The 17862-nt window shown below is 36.0% G+C and overlaps 1 protein-coding gene and 2 pseudogenes across 2 annotated transcripts; 1 reads left to right on the top strand and 2 right to left on the bottom strand.

Moving 5' to 3' along the window:
* Positions 1 to 447, top strand: LOC149011173 (bZIP transcription factor 53 pseudogene; annotated as a pseudogene).
* A 3550-nt stretch (positions 448 to 3997) lies between these two features.
* Positions 3998 to 4502, bottom strand: LOC149011174 (calvin cycle protein CP12-1, chloroplastic pseudogene; annotated as a pseudogene).
* On the bottom strand, positions 4418 to 11912 carry LOC149011175 (heme oxygenase-like, multi-helical). Of its 2 annotated transcripts, XM_089161401.1 has the most exons (4): positions 11633 to 11705; positions 9549 to 9639; positions 7510 to 7727; positions 4418 to 6428 (listed from the first exon to the last, which is right to left on the bottom strand). In XM_089161401.1, exons 2-4 carry the CDS (start codon positions 9588 to 9590, stop codon positions 6113 to 6115), a joined length of 576 nt encoding a protein of 191 aa, XP_089017527.1. In that variant the 5' UTR covers positions 9591 to 9639; positions 11633 to 11705; the 3' UTR covers positions 4418 to 6112. The 2 variants fall into 2 exon arrangements, with proteins under 2 accessions (XP_089017527.1, XP_089017525.1); XM_089161399.1 differs by lacking the exon at positions 9549 to 9639 and having other exon boundaries at positions 11633 to 11912.
* Positions 11913 to 17862: the final 5950 nt, after the last annotated feature.

Raw genomic sequence — 17862 nt, forward strand, 5'->3', positions numbered from 1 at the left:
ATGTCATCTGGGCAATCACTCACCAGTTCTGGTTCCGAAGGAGATCCCCAATACGCAGGGGTCGATGATAGGAAGAGGAAAAGGATGATTTCCAACCGAGAATCTGCGAGGCGATCTCGCCAGAAGAAGCAACAGCACTTGGATGAACTGATAATCCAAGCAAGTGAACTCCAGAAACAAAATACCGAGATTGCACAGAGAGCCGAAGCCATCCTACAACACTACAACCAGATCGAGTCAGAGAACCAGGTTCTTAGGGCTCGTATGTCTGAATTGAACGATAGGTTGGGTTCTCTGAACTCTTTCCTTGGCTTCATGGAAGATACTAGCGATCCCTTCATGATGGGCTCGCCTGAGGCAACAGATCCTTTGCTGAGACCATGGCAACTCCCCGGTCCTTCACAGCCTATAATGGCCTCTGCTGATCTGTGCCCATTATCTTTCTAGTGCAGCAATTCATGTCTGAGATTAAAGGCTGAGCTTGATCGTGTTTATCCTTATCCAGTAGTCTCTGTGTGGTTGAATTGGTCATGGTCTATGATGTAATAGGCTTTTTGGGGTTAAAGTGTTGCTTGTGTATCTTACTGTTTGGCATCCATGGTTGATTCTAGATTTCTGAGTCCAGAGCTTCTATGTAATGTTGGTTTTCTCCTTGAATACAAATGGGTTGATGGCTTGATGGGTTTTAAATGTTTGTTATCATTTGTTTGTGGTGATGAGATTATTAACCATCGGATAAAAGATCTGAAAGTGGTATTTGTAATCCGTTCAATCTAATAGATTCTGGGTTTGGAACAGATTTGAAAGTTGAAACAAAATTCTTCTTTATTTTGTGGTTTCAGGATAGAATTCAACCAAGAATGGATAAGGAAGTGTATGGATAGAGATGAATCGTTTTGTAAAGACCATCTTAGATTCATGTATGGATGGACCATCTCTTTGGTTGGTGATTTTTTGTTCAGTTTTTCAATGAATCTTGTTTAAGCAGCACCATCTGGGTCAATATTTGCGTGCTTCAATTCATTTTGGCAAATTCTTTTTCTTTTGCATACCCAGTAAAGAATCAAGCAGAAAAATTATAAAATTTATTTTTGGTCGAAAAATTAAAAATGGTTTAGTAACTTTTGTCATAAAAATAAATTATAAAAGGTAATTACATATAGATCTCTTTGTTTTGTTATTAATTACATCAATGATTCCTTAAAGAAAATAATTCAATTATAGACGCTCCTTACTGTTAAGAATTGAAAACTATAACTGGACAGCTATGCTGAAGCAGTAAGGAATATCTGTAATTAATTTTTTTTAAGAATAATAAATATAATTAATTGTAAATACAAGAGATTTTTATGTAATTTGCCTCCTATGAAATAAAAAATAAGCTTGATAAGTAAATAACTATAAATGTTTATTTTTATATGGGATGCAAGTTGTTGATGGCTTTAGGAAAGTCAATTGGAATTTTTAAGAGAAAAATAGGTGGAGAGGGACATGTTTTTCTAATGTAAGACCAAATGAAATCAAAAAATAAGTTTTTCAAGTCATATAAGCACATGCTCATTAAAACTGCTTCAAACATGATAAGAATGAATTTTAAGCCAAAATCATGCCCAAAAAGGTTATTATAATTATGAGATAAAATAAAAAAAAAAATCAGTGTGAAAACAAATATCAAAAGATAAGAATGAGAACTGATTTAAAAAAAATCCCAAAAATGCCACTGATAGGAATGAAAACCTTTTGCACAGTTACACCAAAAAAAAAAAAGAAAACCATTTGCACAGAAGAAAGAATGCTCTCAATTTGCACAATTAAAGATGATTGCATGGATCTAGAAGAAAGTTTTTGAAATAAGAATTCAGACCTAAATTGAAATCTGATCTGATAATCTCAAACCACAGAGCAAATGAACTGTTCTGTGTTAGCATTCTTCTTGGAATGGGAATCAAATTGCAGGGCTGGCAGCCTCATGGATTACCCAGAAAAACAAAAATTGTGGGGCTGTGCTCTGATGCAATTCACAGATCTGACATCCCATTTGGCTACATGTTAGTAACTGCAGCTTTTCTAAAAGCAATGCTGAAGGGCAAAGTATCATTCTTGATCTCAGAAAGAGGAGTAGGTAGAAAGTGTCTTCAATGGTGGGTTGGTGACAGCATGCATCTCATGTTTAATGGGTGGTTTGATGGAGATATTATCAGTTGTTGTACGACCTTAGGCCCCATCATTCTTCAATGCTAAAGAGATGGTTTGCTTTAATGGGTTGGAAATTGTAACACAAGGTAGTGCAAGTTCTATCCATTGAGTTATATTATACCACAAGAAGGAAATGCATATAAAACTCTCTGGTTTTATGTCCAACATAGAGTTTTTGGTTTGGATTAATATGCTTCAATTACAAATCTTAGAAAGAATTTTTTTTTCAGACCTCCATCAAAATATGTCAAAGTAGACTAATCTTTGAACTGTAGCTAAGAATTCGAAATGCACATTGTTGTTCTAACAACCTATTTGTCAATGTAAATTGAATTGACCTGCAAAACAATGTGCTCAGCTGGGGTAGCCATGGAACACTTCCGACAATCAAGTTAGTAAATGCTCACAGCTAGGAAAAGAATGCAAGTTGTAAAGTTCTGAACACTAGAATGTACCTGACAGTGCCAATAAGTTAGGTTTAAATATGTGTTCGGGCATCACCTTGGCCGTGTGATCGACTTCCATAAGTGCTTCTTGATCGTCTGATTTAGGGCACCCCCGCATTGAATGGTTGTTGAGTCCATCTTGGTCTCTTCGAGTGGTCACACTGTTCTTGTTTGACTAGGAGTGCCATCCTAGGGCTTGGGAAAAGCTGGTTACAGTTCTATGTGTGCATGTTAAAGTAGACGGCCCCGCCTCTTGGTTCAACCGCGGCTTGACAATAGTTTGGGCCGTCAAATCTGGTCGACCACGGTTCAACCACATCACATAATTATTTCTCAAAATCAAACTTAAGGAGAAGTTTTCTGGGTGAAATGAGGCTGGGTTGGGACAGCATTTTCCAAACCTAGGTCAGTGCAAGCCCATCATAATCCTGACTCAGAGTTGAAAAATCTCACCCAGGCCCAACTTTGTCAGGTTCACCCCAACCCAAACTCCCCTTGATTTACCCTAATGGGCTAGGCTGACTTGATCCTAATTGACCCTGTTTTAGCTCTGGTTTGCCCTGTTCGACCTTGATGGACCATGTTAACCCTATTTGTCCCCATTTTAATGCATTAAAAAGAAACAGTAAAATGCACCTTATCAATTGTGAATGGTGAAAACCCCTCCAACAATCAAAAAGCTAACGTTTCAATTGGCAAAGACGAACACCTCATAATGTAAGGTTAAGAATTCGAATTGTCTTGAGACAGCTAAATCACAGATTATATTAAATAGTTATTCCACCCTTTTATGTAAAATTACTCTTTTCCCAAAGAAGAAAAAAATCAAGTTAACGTTAGAATCAATGTTAGGTTGGGCCAAGGGTTCTTGCACTTGCCAGTCCTAAGTTCCTAACCCAGCTTAGGTTGGAAAAAAGGAGCTCAGGCCATGTTCATTGATTTATAAACCCTTAATTAGAGCATAATATCTGGGACAGAAGTTTTTACTCGTTCACAGTGAAATAAAAAAATTTTCAAAAAGGAAAGGCTCTAATTTTCATGTAGGTTTTATTTGGTTGAAAGGGTTTCAAGAAAAAATTGAAATTTTCAGACCTAAAGTAAAATTACTAATTGTGACAGAAAATGACAAGCAGTTCATTTATCATTATTTACCAATCTCAATCTATATTTATAGGAAATCAACAACACAGAATGGCTATGGCATGTAACAGTGCCTATATTTGTTGTTACATTGAAACTATATACATCTAACTTATACCATAAATGATCAGAGTTCTGAGTTTTTGTTTCTTCATGTTTTAAGATCTGAGAATATAATTTTTTCAAAAGAACTGCAAATCCACAGATAAGCAGAGAGCTTAAAAACAGCTAAATGTATTGAAGAGAGGATTGCAATAGAGTAGACTTGAATCAATAACAGGATGAAAAAGGCAGGAGTGCCTCAATCCTCATAGGTGCGGCATTCATCAGTCTCAGGGTTGTCCTTGCAGTAGGCCTCCAGTGGGTCGCTCTCCTTCTGCCTTTGTCTAGCATGGCTGGCTGCTGCACTCACCTCTTCCACCTCATCCCATGCTGCCGCACACTCGCCGCTTGCTGGGTCACCTGCACAAGCCTCCTCTGCACCCTTTATGCTCTCTGTCACCTTCTCAGATATCTTATCTGGTGCAGCCCTCAGGTACATGCGACCACTACCTCTCCCTCCAATGTTCAGCTGCTGCTTCATGCTCATGTTCATCTTCCATGGGTGGAGGCTCACCAGACATGGAGAACTGCTCTTCTGAACCTTGTTGAATGAATCTGTCTTAGCCACCACTGCTGCAGTGGAAGATAGGCTCACACCAGCTATTGTTGTTGCCATTATGGTGTTTCTCTTTTTTCTCTGTTCTTAATTCTTACTCTTGTCCAACCAAATAGTATTAATTTTGAAGTGGGATGGAGGAGGGTGTACACAGCAAGCAATTATAGTTTGGTCTTCTTTCTCTCAGTACACACACTTCTTATCACCTCATGACCAACCAAACATCTCCATGTGGATCAGCTTCGAGATACTTCCGTTCAAGAAAAGATTCTCTGAGACACCCGTCAAGCTCGACATCACATAAAATGACCTCATTGCCCCCACCCGATGAATTGAATCTGGTTTTATTGAAAGAATCACACCGACTGATTCTTGGCTATTTCTGGTTCCACTTCCTTGACCTGGATGCGGGACCGTGTTTTTCTGTCATGAATAGAGATTTTGTCTTGGGGATCAGAACTTCCAATTTTGTTTGGCTAGGGACATTATGGTCATAGGAAATGTGGAAATCAGGATATCTTGGCTGAATTTCTAGTTCTCTTCTGTGGCATGAAAACATCCACAGAAAGAGTTATGGACATTGTTGCTTCTGGCACTAAATAACAAATCTTGCCTTGATTTTTCACACCCTCATACTTGTCTGTATTCTGAAATATCTATAGCTCATCACCCTCTTCAGTTGAGAGATGGTTTCTTGCCTCTTTTTCCTTTTTCTTTTCACCTTTTGTTGTGAGAGCAGTGGTGGGAGTAGTGACAGTTGCACTTGGCTCGTTCCTTTCTTCTTCTTCACCATCAGATCATTAGCTCTATGGTTACACATGCTGATTACTTGGCAAAAATTATGTTGAAAATAACAAAAAATATTTAACAACCTTTCAAGAACAGCAACTTGCTTTTTACTCAAGTGTCTGTAGAACTGAATATTTACCCATTGACCCAAATATATATACATATTCCCAAAAAAAAGTCAGAAGAACTGAATATAGAAAACTCATATCATTAGCCATCACACAGCAGTAGGTTTGGAGTGGTTAGGCCACCCAAGGCATTCAATGGAACTCAACCTAGGGGACTCAAGTCTTATGAACTCTAAACAACCAACTAGAATTCTGGATTTTATAGGCTGTGGTTGAAGTTATTAATGAGGTATTCAATGGAACTCTAAACAACCAACTAGAATTCTGGATTTTATAGGCTGTGGTTGAAGTTATTAATGAGGTATTCAATGGAACTCAACCTAGGGGACTCAAGTCTTATAAACTCTAAACAACCAACTAGAATTCTGGATTTTATAGGCTATGGTTGAAGTTATTAATGTTGGCATACCTTCTAAGTTAAAATAATTGACCAAGCCAACCTGAACCTGAACTAGCATATATTTGTTGGGTATACAAGGAAAAATCATCTCCATAAACTCAAAGCAGCACACCAAACAGCTCTTTCCCAGAAAATATGTAACTAAACTACAAACACTAATATTTCTCTTGTTTGACTGTTTTCGGTTTAATACAACATACACTCACGAAATCCACAAAAAAACTAATTTTCTGTATAACAAAGTTCCTGTTAACTATTGATCTCCTAGAACAATACGATTGTTGTTCAGATAACATCGTTTAAATGCCTCAGAGAACATCCAAACAAGAACTAACATACATAGGTAGCCCACCCATCATAATTCACCATAACTCATGTCCCAGAAACCAACTTCATGATCAAGAACAGAAACAAAAGCTTCCTCGGCTTTTCTCAGAATATCCTCTGATGCATTCTCAAGACGCCTACTAACAATTCTCTGAAGAGATTCACAATATTGCCTAAAACCATTGTTTCCCCATCTCTGGCAGGTTTCCATTAGCTCTGCAGGAGTTTTAGTGTTGTTTTGCAGGCAGAGAGAGAAACTCTCCTGGTAAACAGCTTCAATGGCCCAAAATGCAGTCATAGCCACTGTATATTCAACCTCTGAGCCCATCATGCTTTCTAAAAATCTGACAACAGCATTCTTGATCAGCAAATGTTCCAAAAATCTAATCTTTAGCACCTATAGGATACAATAATTTTACATTTATGTACATTTTTTATCTATATAGATAGACAGCAGTTCACAAATGGTTTTGTAGCCCCTGGACCACCGTAGGGGCTGGTGAGAGTGCACTGGGCATCAACATGAATGAGATTTTATATTTCTGGGCATGACATTTAATTCCATATGTTCCTTTATCCGGCCTCAAGATCCATGCAACCAAGCCATTCTTTTTCCCATATATATATGAGAAAAAGAATTCTGTCTGGAGTCTGGCCTACACCAGGACTCAATTGAGTTTGTCACTTTCTTCCCATATGTGAACATACAACTGTCCCATTGTTTTCAGGAGGAGAAAAGTAGACATGGGAGTGCTAGCATAGGTCACACTCCCAGATACAAAGCACTTTATGTTTTTCATCCACCTATCCACTCCTGACTACTCCCCATCAGCATAAGCCACAAATTAAGCCACAATGATACAGCTAGTCAATGAGCTAAGCTGAGCTTTTCTAGGACAATAATGATATAAAGCTTTTCTAGGACAATAATGATATAGAATCATACTTGAGGAGCCCAGTGAGAATCGACATTACCAAATCAAAGTTGCGGAGCCTGAAGAAACAAACCAGATTATAAACAGTTTGACCTTTAATGGAAGAAAAAAAGTGATGCCATAAAGTGGAGAAAAAGTATGCAGGACATCCACAACCTCCATGCAGGCCTTTGCACCACACATATGGTGGAGGATCATAACTAAGTTATGATGGGTTTATAGACTTTATACAGAATTTTCTATACTACTATTTACTTGATTGGAGGATCGTTTACTGGAATTTCATCCTACATAAGTCATCGTACAACTTTTCTCTACCCAAGCAAAAGAATATGACAAATCGAATGGCCACACTGATATAATTAAATAGATTTTGCCCCAGAAGATTGCTTAGAGGAGCCCAACAGACATTATGCTCAGAAAGAAAGACAGACAGACAGGCAATGAAGCAAGAGATAAAGTATGATGATATTTCAGGTGTAAACATTACTTGCAGTAATCTTGATTTGTCTTTTGTGGTGAAATTCCAGATAGCAGGACATCCCATTTTGAACCTTCCTTCTTGAACCATGAAATCTCATCATTCAGAGAAGCCATGCCACCAAGAATTATGTCAATGTCTGATCCATCTTCTGACTCCCTCCAAGCCTTTAGAAGAACACTAGCTACGAATGGGATGAATTCCCTGACAAATATGTAATCCTGTCCCTGTTCATTTTTATTTGAAGCAGATTAATAATTAGTATTACAGCTTCGAGGTAGAGAGAGAGAGAGAGAGAGAGAGAGAGGAAGTAGCGATGCACACTTTAGTATAACAGGGACAGTGGAAAAGCCATTGTGAACAATCAAAGATAAATGAATCTCTGACATACACAACTCCTTCCCCCACCCTCATTCCCCCCCCCCCCCCCAAAAAAAAAAGTAACACAAAAAATCCCTCACCAGCAAAAGGTATAATAAGCTAAAATTGCAAATTACATGAATTTGGAAATAGTTGATGAGGAAATCAGTGGGCAGTTCCGAGTTTACCGGCAAAGCCGACATAGAGATCATCCCACGACAGCATCTTAGTGGGTTGGGTAGTAGTTTGCTATTGAATTTTTTTAATTTTATGGTTGAGTCTTTATAGGCTGGGCCTAGAGTCTATTTTGGCCCAATTTTGAATTATTTTAGGTTTGGGTTATATTTTCTACTTAAAAGTTGGGGTTAATTTGGGAATTAAGCATGTAGGGTTGGGAGGGCTCAATTCTTTTATTTAAAATCTTGTATGAAATTCATTCTTGGGCAGCAATGAATGAAAAAAAAAAAGATTCTCTCTCTTTTGTGCAGATCTCTCTAGCTTGGTTTCCTCTCTCTCTTGGGCAAGTCCTCACTTTTCCTCCTTCTTTCTCTCTTGCATGATCAGACTTATCTCTTCTTCTTTTCTTCCATGTCTAGGATAGCTGCTTTCTTCTTTCTTCTCTCTCTATCGATTCTCTCTATTCTTCTCAGTTTTCTTTTCTTTCTTCCTCTTTCCCTGCTATTCTGTCCGTCAGAATTTTCTACGTTCTCTGTGTACCCTTTCTTACTTTACTTCTTCTTTTCATTGTCTCCTTCTCTATTCTCACTGCTCATACAACAATCTTGATGTATTTCTCCATCCTAACCCTATGCCCCTTCTTGGATTTCATCATTGTTCTGAAATATTTTCCTTATATTATTTCTGTTCCTAGATATTTTCTAACCCCTGTTTTGGCAGATAGAACCAGCAGGTAACTTTATCTTTCCCTAAATATTTTTCATTTATTCTTTCGTAGTAGTTTTCTTTAAAACAAAACTTCCTAAGATTCTCTTTACATTGTTAATTGCTGAATTCTTTGTTAGAAATCTGATATTGATTAGGACAACTCTATTTTCTTTAAGTTTCTTAATACTCTTGCATTCAATTTAGTGTTATGGTGCCAAGATCACATCCCCTTGTTCCCCTATTGATTCTTGTTTCGTTATGATTATCAGTTAGGACTTATTGTGTTTCTTTCTCTGCTTTAGCTGTCTTATATGCATGATTAATCAGAATTCAGGTGCTGCAATTCCTTTTCTTTACTATCTGTCAAGAATAGGTGTTTCATTCTAAGAGTCTAGTAGCCCAATTTATAGATCCCCTAGTTTCTAGGGTTTCCCCTACATCAAGGCGAAGGCACTTTCTTCCTAAAGTGACAGAGGCCTTGTATTCAAAAAAAGAATAATAGAAGCCTAGAAGAATGACCCCAAACTATAGACGGGAAATGAAAATTTTCTTTATACCTCATAAAAACCTGATTCCTGACCACAATCATTAAATCAAATGAAAATAGGTCTTTGAAAGACAAGTTCTTCTAATGGAACACAAGGACTTGAAAGCAGTATAGATGGAGAATGGTCGTATAAATTTCAAAGAACTCAATTAATCACCTATTTCTCTTGTTTCATTTTCTTCAGGCTCCAAGCTCTAAGCTCCTAGAGAACATGGTGGTGGGGAAGGAGAGGAGAAATGGGGTTCAACATCATTACCTCATCTATGATGGAGAATGAAACAAATTGCTCCATCAACATTTAGAAATCTGATCAGTTCAGAAGGATAGCCAGAACATAATCCAGCTCACTGTAAAGCACAAAAAGTAGGAAAAGGCTATAATCAGAAAAATAAGCACAAAACCTTCAGCCCTGTGGTAGACCAACAACTGGTAGTTCTGTCATTTGTACATTGTCTCTTCAAAAGGTTCACATGCTCGGACACAAGGTGTAATAATTCCTCACGACTCTCTAGTGAACTGTTGACACAACTAGCTCAAAGGTTTATTGATACTCAACATCCAAATAATCTCTACAAGCTAAGCAAGGCACTTATTGGAAATAGTGATGATGAAATTTATCTTCGAAGTTAATATTGGCATATGAAAGCTGGTCTTCTTGCCTCTTGGGTTGAATGACATCTTACATCAGGAAGACTTTCGCTGAGACATCCTCTTATTTAAAATGGCAATATCATTGCTATTGGTAATGATAAGTTGGTAATCCGTGAATTGATTTCGATGCAGATCAAAGGATCAAGAAGAGAAAGACCAAAATACATTTCAGGAAAAAGTTAACTATTCAATGTTCATATGGACAATGTCATAGCAGTACCACCTTGTGCAAGAATGCTTCTAGAAGATTCTGTTCCCTATATGTTATTACAATCCTTATTAGTCTTAGCTAAGTTGAAGCTTCTATTTTAATTGCCTACTTGAGTTAGATTTTTTATTGTAGTTAACCTTCTAATTTCGTGTCTAAGTAAAGTTCAATTACTCGTAACACAAGTCTCAGCTCTTCTAGAAGACCTCCTTCATAGTATCCATTTTGGCCTCAAACCTTTAGGCCTCTATAATGTGATGGCCCTATAGGCCTCACAATTGATTTAATGAAAAGAGGGGATTTGTTTAACCGCCAAGTTACTGTAGGTGACAGTTATCTCAGAAAGAGTGTGGTTTAACTGCCACATTACCGATATCTGGTGAGAAGGCATAGGTGATAGACCCATTCCTCCCCCCTCAACCCCCCACCCCAAAAAAAAAATTTGTTTCTTTTAGCTTCGAATTTTCTGTATTTTTCTGATAAATCTGTGGGAAATTGTTCTACTGCAAGTCTGAGAACATTCATTTGATTCTCTTGCAGAATGATTCTTAACTCAAATACTTCTACATTAATTTCTTTGTAGTGTAGGTTTATGCTCTCAAGAACCCTGTCCTTCTTATTTCATTCTTCATCAACAGTAATTGCTTGTTTTTGGACTACAGTCATTCGGGATCTTGTATGTGGAACTAAATTGAATCCTGACTCTGGAGATCTTCTAGCTTTCTAAATTTTATGGAAGCTCTCTAGTCTCTACTCAATATTCATCACCAAGCTTAAATATTACAAAGAGTAACAGTACTGACAGAACTTGAAGCCAAGTTACCAACTCAACCACATACCTACAACAAAGACTGAATATTTAATTCCGTTCAGGGGAAGACAGGGTGTTTAACTTGTAATTCCTTCAATTTAATGATTTGAAGATATTAACTTCTATCTAACCCACAACAAATTCAGTTGCCTATTAGGAAAGAAGACATGCGGGATAAAATACATCACTGAACTCCTTTGATTTGGTGATCCATATGTTTCTTATTCCACAAGGGTAAGCAATTCTCACAAAATCCCCAAAGCGAAGCGTTTGAATCTCCACGATTATAACTTCTAAAAGAGAGCAACGGATGATAAGTGGGTACAACAACTCTCCCGTTCATATTTTGCTCCAGAGAGAGAGAATGAGTGTGTATGACGAGACAGATGATTAAAGATAAATAACCTGATCTTGTTAGCTTAATCCCATCGACTGTGCGACGTTGACTTTTTACCTTCTACCGTGTTTAATTTGAGAAAAATAGCATTAAACAGTGTTAACCCTTTCGAAATACGTATGTACACTCGACTTCTGGGTTTAACGGTTGCTCGTTCTCTGTATAAATTTAAATAAGATCCATGGAAGACGACAATTGAGCAAACTACGAAGGAAATATTACACTGCAACCACCATGGAAGAAAAGGGGAGAAATTGGAGAATTAGGAGTTACCAGCCATCGCTTGAAGGAGGAGATATCGATCGTTCCGTCTCGGATACTGAGGATGAAAGGATGCTTGGTGGCCTTAGTGTACAGCTGATGGTGTCGATTCAACCATGTCTGAATCACATCACCTCCAAAACCCTTTTCAACAACTTCTTCTGCTTCCATTTATTTTCACTTCACTTCGACTCTCCCAGCGACGAGGAAACAGGAAGACTTGAATAGTAATAATAGCTACAGGGGCTGGGGTTCTAGACTTCTAGTGTGTTTGTTTACGTCAATAATAATCTGATCTGTTCATAATTGCAATTGTAGCCCTCAGTTTTACAAAGCAGGCACCATTTGCGGAATTGCGGTGGGTTGAAAAAAAAAAACGGTAAGAGCAAAAAAATGTTGAATCCATATATAACGACACAAGGGTATAGAAAAAGAAATGAAAGACTTTTTGTGAAAAAAGTTTTAAATATGGTTATCATTTTATTATTTTTTACAAAATTCTATATATTTTGTAAAATTTTGAAAAATAATAGGATAAGAAAATTAGCATATCACCTCAGCAAAAAAACTCACTTAAATTAAGAAAGTTTGTCTTACAAGTTTTTCACATTAGTAAACAAAACAAGCAACACTTAAGCATCTTTTGTTTGCAAAGATGCGACAAAAAAAAAAGTGAAAAATAAACATGTAGAACCCATATGTAATAGGATAGGGAACAAGAAATGTTAGGGTTAGGGTTTAAGCACAAGGTTGCTTAAAGCATTACACCATAGATATATCTAGATTGGAATACCCAGATCGTTGCTTCTAACTAGTATTTATAGAACCACACCAAGTTCTATTGGTAATTAGACTCTCCCACAAATGCCCATTACACTGTTAGATCGTAACTAATCTAATGGCCTATTATTAGAACATAAGTTGAGTATAACTTGAATATCTCAACATAAATTGGGTATGACTAAAATATCTCAACAATCTCCTCTTATGTTCTACATATGGCTTTAATATTAGTCCCAGAAATGTAATGTTCAAACTCAATACAGAATCATTCATAACTTTTCAAAATTGAATAATATCCAATTAAATTCAAATAAATATTTTAAACCAGAATCATTAGCTTTAGAATAAATCTAAACAAAATAAAACCAAATTAAGGTTCTACATAAACTATTTAATTTGTATGGACAATTAATAGTTCCTTATAACTTTGAACGATTTTACTCATCAAGTAAATCATCATCATCGAGCTCAGATTAAGATGATCTCCTTCATTTTCGTCATTCCCTGTAATTATCAATGAATTTCATAAGAATATAAATCCAATCATTTAGACAATATATTTACGAAGAACTAAATTCTTTTACAAAGAACTATTCCATGTTTCTATTTAGAATGTTATAGCATCTTGTCCAACATAGTTATTAATTATATCATCAAATTTGGAATGACAAATTTTTCGATGAAGGCCATATCATCAAATGTGGAATGATATAAAGATAACAATAACATCATTGAAACATATTAACAATTTCCATATTTCTTATTTGGAATAATAAGGTAATCAAGCTTCATATAAAGGTTGTTACATCATCAATGTGGAATGACTTCACAAAGCTTTATACTCCACAATCTTACCAAATTATCTGAAAATATGTAAATTGTCATGAATGCTAATAATGGCTAAATCATATTCGAAACAATTCAAAATAACATAGAATTTTGGATTAATACCTACCTATATGATCTTTGTCTAATCCCTTTGTAAGGGCATCTGTCATATTGTTCTTTGATCTCATATCAATCAAAGAGATCACTCCTTTTTCAATAAAATAATTCAGCACGACCTGTCTTAACCTAATTTGTCTCTTCTTACTATTATAGAGTGAGTATTGGCTAATACTATCATTGCTTGATTATCACAGAACAAACTCAAAGAGGTTACCTTCAAGTTACTAATAGAATATGCTGGATCAAATCTCTTTATCTACTTTGCCTCATCTCTTGTTGAGGCTAGAACATATAGTTCTGATTTCATAGAGCTCAGAGCAATGCAAGTCTGTCTCTTAGATTTCCACACAACAACTGCTCCACCTAATGTAAAAATATAACCACTAGTGGATTTATTGTTTCTATATCTTGAGCACCATGATGCATTAGAATATTCTTCCAAAATTGGAGGATGTCCAGTATAGCAAAGGTTATAGTTTGTAGTACCCTTAAGATATCTCATAAATCTTTCGAAGGCTGTCCAGTGCTCTGTACTAGGATTACATGTGAAGCGACTCAGCATGCCTACTGTATAGGCTATGTCTAGCCTAGTGCAACTCATTACATACATGAGACTACCAATTAGTTTAGAATATTTTGACTGATTCACAGCTTTACCATTATTCGATACAAGCTTTTTATTATAATCATATGGTGTCTCACCGGTTTGCAACCACTGTATCCCCATCTAGAAAGTAGTTTTTTATATAACTGGATTAGCTAAGGATAATTCTTTATCAAAAAAAAAAATTTACTTTCATGCCAAGAATGGTGTCTACAACACCAAGATCCGTCATGTCAAATTATTTAGCTAAGATTTATTTGATGTCACTCACTACAAATTTATCAGAACTAAGAATCAGCATGTCGTCTACATACAAACAAATAATTACAACCTTATTCGACCCAGACTTATAGTAAAGACATTTAACAGAGTTACTACTTACTAGTTTGAAACCCAAAGTTCTTAGCTATTTTGTCAAATTTTTTATGCCATAATTTAGGTACTTGTTTAAGACCATATAAAGATTTGTTTAATTTACAAACTTTATGTTCGAGACCTTTCATGACATACCCTTTAGGTTGGTTTATGTAAATTTCTTCAGTTAAGTCTCCATTAAGAAAGGTTGCTTTTACATCTATTTGATGCACAACGTAGTGCTCAATAGATGACAAAGCAAGAAGAATTCTAATCATGGCTAGATGGCAGACCGGTGAGTAGCCGAGCTACAAATTCATCAAGATTTAGTTTCTTCTTCAAGACCCATTTACAACCTACACACTTAGCACATTTAGGTAAATCAACTAAAGTTCATGTGTTATTTTGTAGTAAAGAGTGCATCTCATCATCAGTTGCCTCTTTCCATAACAAAGAATCCTTAAATCTCATTGCTTCTTTATAGGTAGATGGATCATTCTCTAAATTATATGTTACATAGTCATCACCAAAATCTTTGGGTACTTTATCTCTTTTGGAAGTGCGCCTAGGTTTTGATTCAAGGATCAAACTGGGATTAATGTCAAAACTTAAAAGTAACTGGTTCAGATTCCATAATCGATTCTGCAACCATTCCTGTTAGACCTGGTAAGGTCATGCCTTGATCTCGAAGAAACTTATCGTCAAAGAACATTGCATCCCTAGATTTTATCACCACATTGGTTGATAGATCCAAGAACCGGTCTGCAGCAATATCTTTTGCACATCCTAGGTATACACAAATGTTTGTTCTAAGTCCCACCTTTAGTCTTTTTTTTTGTCTTGTATCCTTACATAAGCAGTACAACCCCAGGTCTTTAAGAGGTCAATTCTATAAGGATGTTTATACCATAGTTCATATGGAGTCTCAATCAATTTTGAGTGTGGTAACCTATTTAAAATGTGATTCGCAATTAATGTTGCTTCTCCCCCAATAACAGGAAGGCATGCCAGTAGTCAACAACATGGAGTTCAACATTTCTGTTAACGTCCTGTTTTTACGTTCAGTTATGTCATTTGATTGGGATGAGTAAGGTGCAGTAGTTTCAAAAATTATACCCTCGGAGGCACAAAAATTTTGAATTCTGTTAAAGAATATTCACCTCCTCTATCCCTTCTAAGTCGTTTAATTTTTAAATTTAACTGATTTTCAACTCTACTCTTAAAATTTTTGAATTTTTCAAATGCTTCATCTTTTGATTTAACAGATAAATATGATAATATCTAAAGAAATTGTCTATAAAAATAATTAAATACTTCCGTTCTCCTCGAGTTATGAAATTCTTAAAATCACAAAGATCAGAATGTATTAATTCTAAAAGTTGTGCTTCTAAAAACCTGACGAAAATGTTTTCTAGTAATTTATGTTTGAGCACACACTTCACATCTGTTAAAGCCATTAGATGTATCTAATGGTATGTTATAAGTTTTGAAAAACTGGACCATCTTCCTATAGTTCACATGTCTCAATCTACAATGCAATGTATTATGATCAATTAAGCGTGAACTAGTATGATTTATTGTCTCATTTCCTAAACTTAGTTTATACATATCATTAATTAGATAAGCACAACCGAAATAGTGAGAGTTAACATATAAAGTTACACTACCACTATGAAAAGAAATACACATGCTAGCATTGCAATAAAAGGCTAAGTGAAATTAAATTCTTTTCTAAATTAGGAACTACTTTAACATCTTTTAAAGTTATTCTCTTACCTGAAAATAGAGTTAGATTTGCAGTTACTCTCTGGGTTATTATGATTGATGCTCCATTTGCAATTGTTACAATCTCTGAAACCTCAATGTTGTCGGTCAACAAGTTCTTATTGTGGCAAACATGACATATAGTTCTTAAGTTTAACCACCAATCTGAAGAAGTATTGGTCTTGACCTCCTTTGCGCCCACCATTGCTACAAAATGTTTAGGCTCAGTGTTATCAATTATCATATTGACTTCTTTCTTTTTAGTGTGTCTATCACTCCTTTTTGATAGTCTATAGTCAACTGTATAGTTTCCCCATTTTTCACAGTTGTGATACTTGGCCTTCTTTTTGGCCTCCAACTTATTAGGTTCACTTTTGTATGACTTGGTTTTCTTAGAATTATACTTGGGATGAGTGACCATATCCTTTGTAGATTTTCGTCTATTCACCATCTACAAGTTGTTTTTAAGTCTATTATCATCTTCAATTTGTATGAATCATTTGAGATCATCCAGCCCCGCTTGTACCTTTTTCCTATACATCTCAGTTCTTAAATAAGTATCAGGTTAATGGTAACTTATAAATAATTGTCTCAACAAAAAATTGATCACAAACATTTATTTTTTCTGTGACTAATTTGGATCTTAGGTTTTCTAGATCTGTGACTTGAGGGAGTATTTTTTTGTCTTCAACAAATTTGAAGTCCATGAATTTGTCCACTAGATGAATTTTGGACAATTATTCCTCCTTCTTATATTGAGTATCTAGGTTGTTCCATATTTCCTTAGCACTTTTCTATTTGCTATAAGTTTTTGCAAGTCTATTTGACATGACATTCAACAAATAGTCTCTACAGAAATCCTCATTTCTTGTCCATTATATTTCATCAATATTTTCAATAATATCTTCAAAAGAGGTTTGTACCATATAAAACACATTCAGAAACTTTAATCTAAATTGTGTCTTTCTTTTTTAGGTATTAAACTCAGATCTAGTAAAGGTCTGCAGTTTGATCATATCAATTGGAACAACATCCATTATAATCATGAATATAATAAATATAGTTAATCAAAGAAGATACAAATAATAATTGTTGGGAAATGCCATGTCAGCATTTGCCACATCAGCCTCTATTGGTTTTGATAATAATAAGCATGAATTACTAATTGCTATATTGAGTTGTGATATTTTAGTTTAAGATGAGAACAAGTGGACCAACTCCAAGTCAAAACCATATGCTCAAGTCAAAGCCAAGATCATGCCAAGATGGACATGAAAATGGACATGAAGTCTAAGTCAAGATGACCATGCCAAGATGGACATGAAGACTGTTGCACAAAATCAAGTCGAAGATCAAGACTTAGGCTGAATTAGGGCTTAAGACACTCTCGCATACACATTCATGTAAATGCATCAATTATATGTAATTCATATTACTATAGTGACCTAGGACATGTTAGTGAGGTGTACAATGCTTAAGGTTGACCAGAAAGTCCAAAAACCCAAGCCATGTCCCAGCCCCAACTTAATTCAGCAAAACAGAGCTCAAACGATCAACCGTCTAGTCTGCATTTCTGATTTTTCAGAAACAGAAGGCCAGACGGACGACCGTCTGGCCCTGACTTAGCCAATAATGGCTAGTTTACAACGGCTCTTTTCCAGACCGGCTGACCGTCTTGGCTAAAAACAGGACAAAAATTATGTCCGTTTTCTATCCGTTGGGGATTGGCTTTAGGCACTCAAAGGTGCTCTATATAACCCCAATTCACCTCATTTGAGAGGTTGAACAC

The sequence above is a fragment of the Hakea prostrata genome, chromosome 7 (genome assembly GCF_041222555.1).
Source record: "Hakea prostrata isolate BN-2017 chromosome 7, UWA_Hpros_2, whole genome shotgun sequence".
In the NCBI taxonomy this organism is placed as follows: Eukaryota; Viridiplantae; Streptophyta; class Magnoliopsida; order Proteales; family Proteaceae; genus Hakea; species Hakea prostrata.

Bases quoted from the DNA above. Each gene is read 5' to 3' on its own strand.
- LOC149011175 (XM_089161399.1), bottom strand. From the start codon at position 11,791: ATGGAAGCAGAAGAAGTTGTTGAAAAGGGTTTTGGAGGTGATGTGATT. The intron at 7,728-11,632 runs GTAACTCCTAAT...AAAAATGAACAG, and splicing joins CCTCCTTCAAGCGATGGCTG to GGACAGGATTACATATTTGT. The intron at 6,429-7,509 runs GTAATGTTTACA...TGCTGTTGTCAG, and splicing joins ACAAATCAAGATTACTGCAA to ATTTTTAGAAAGCATGATGG.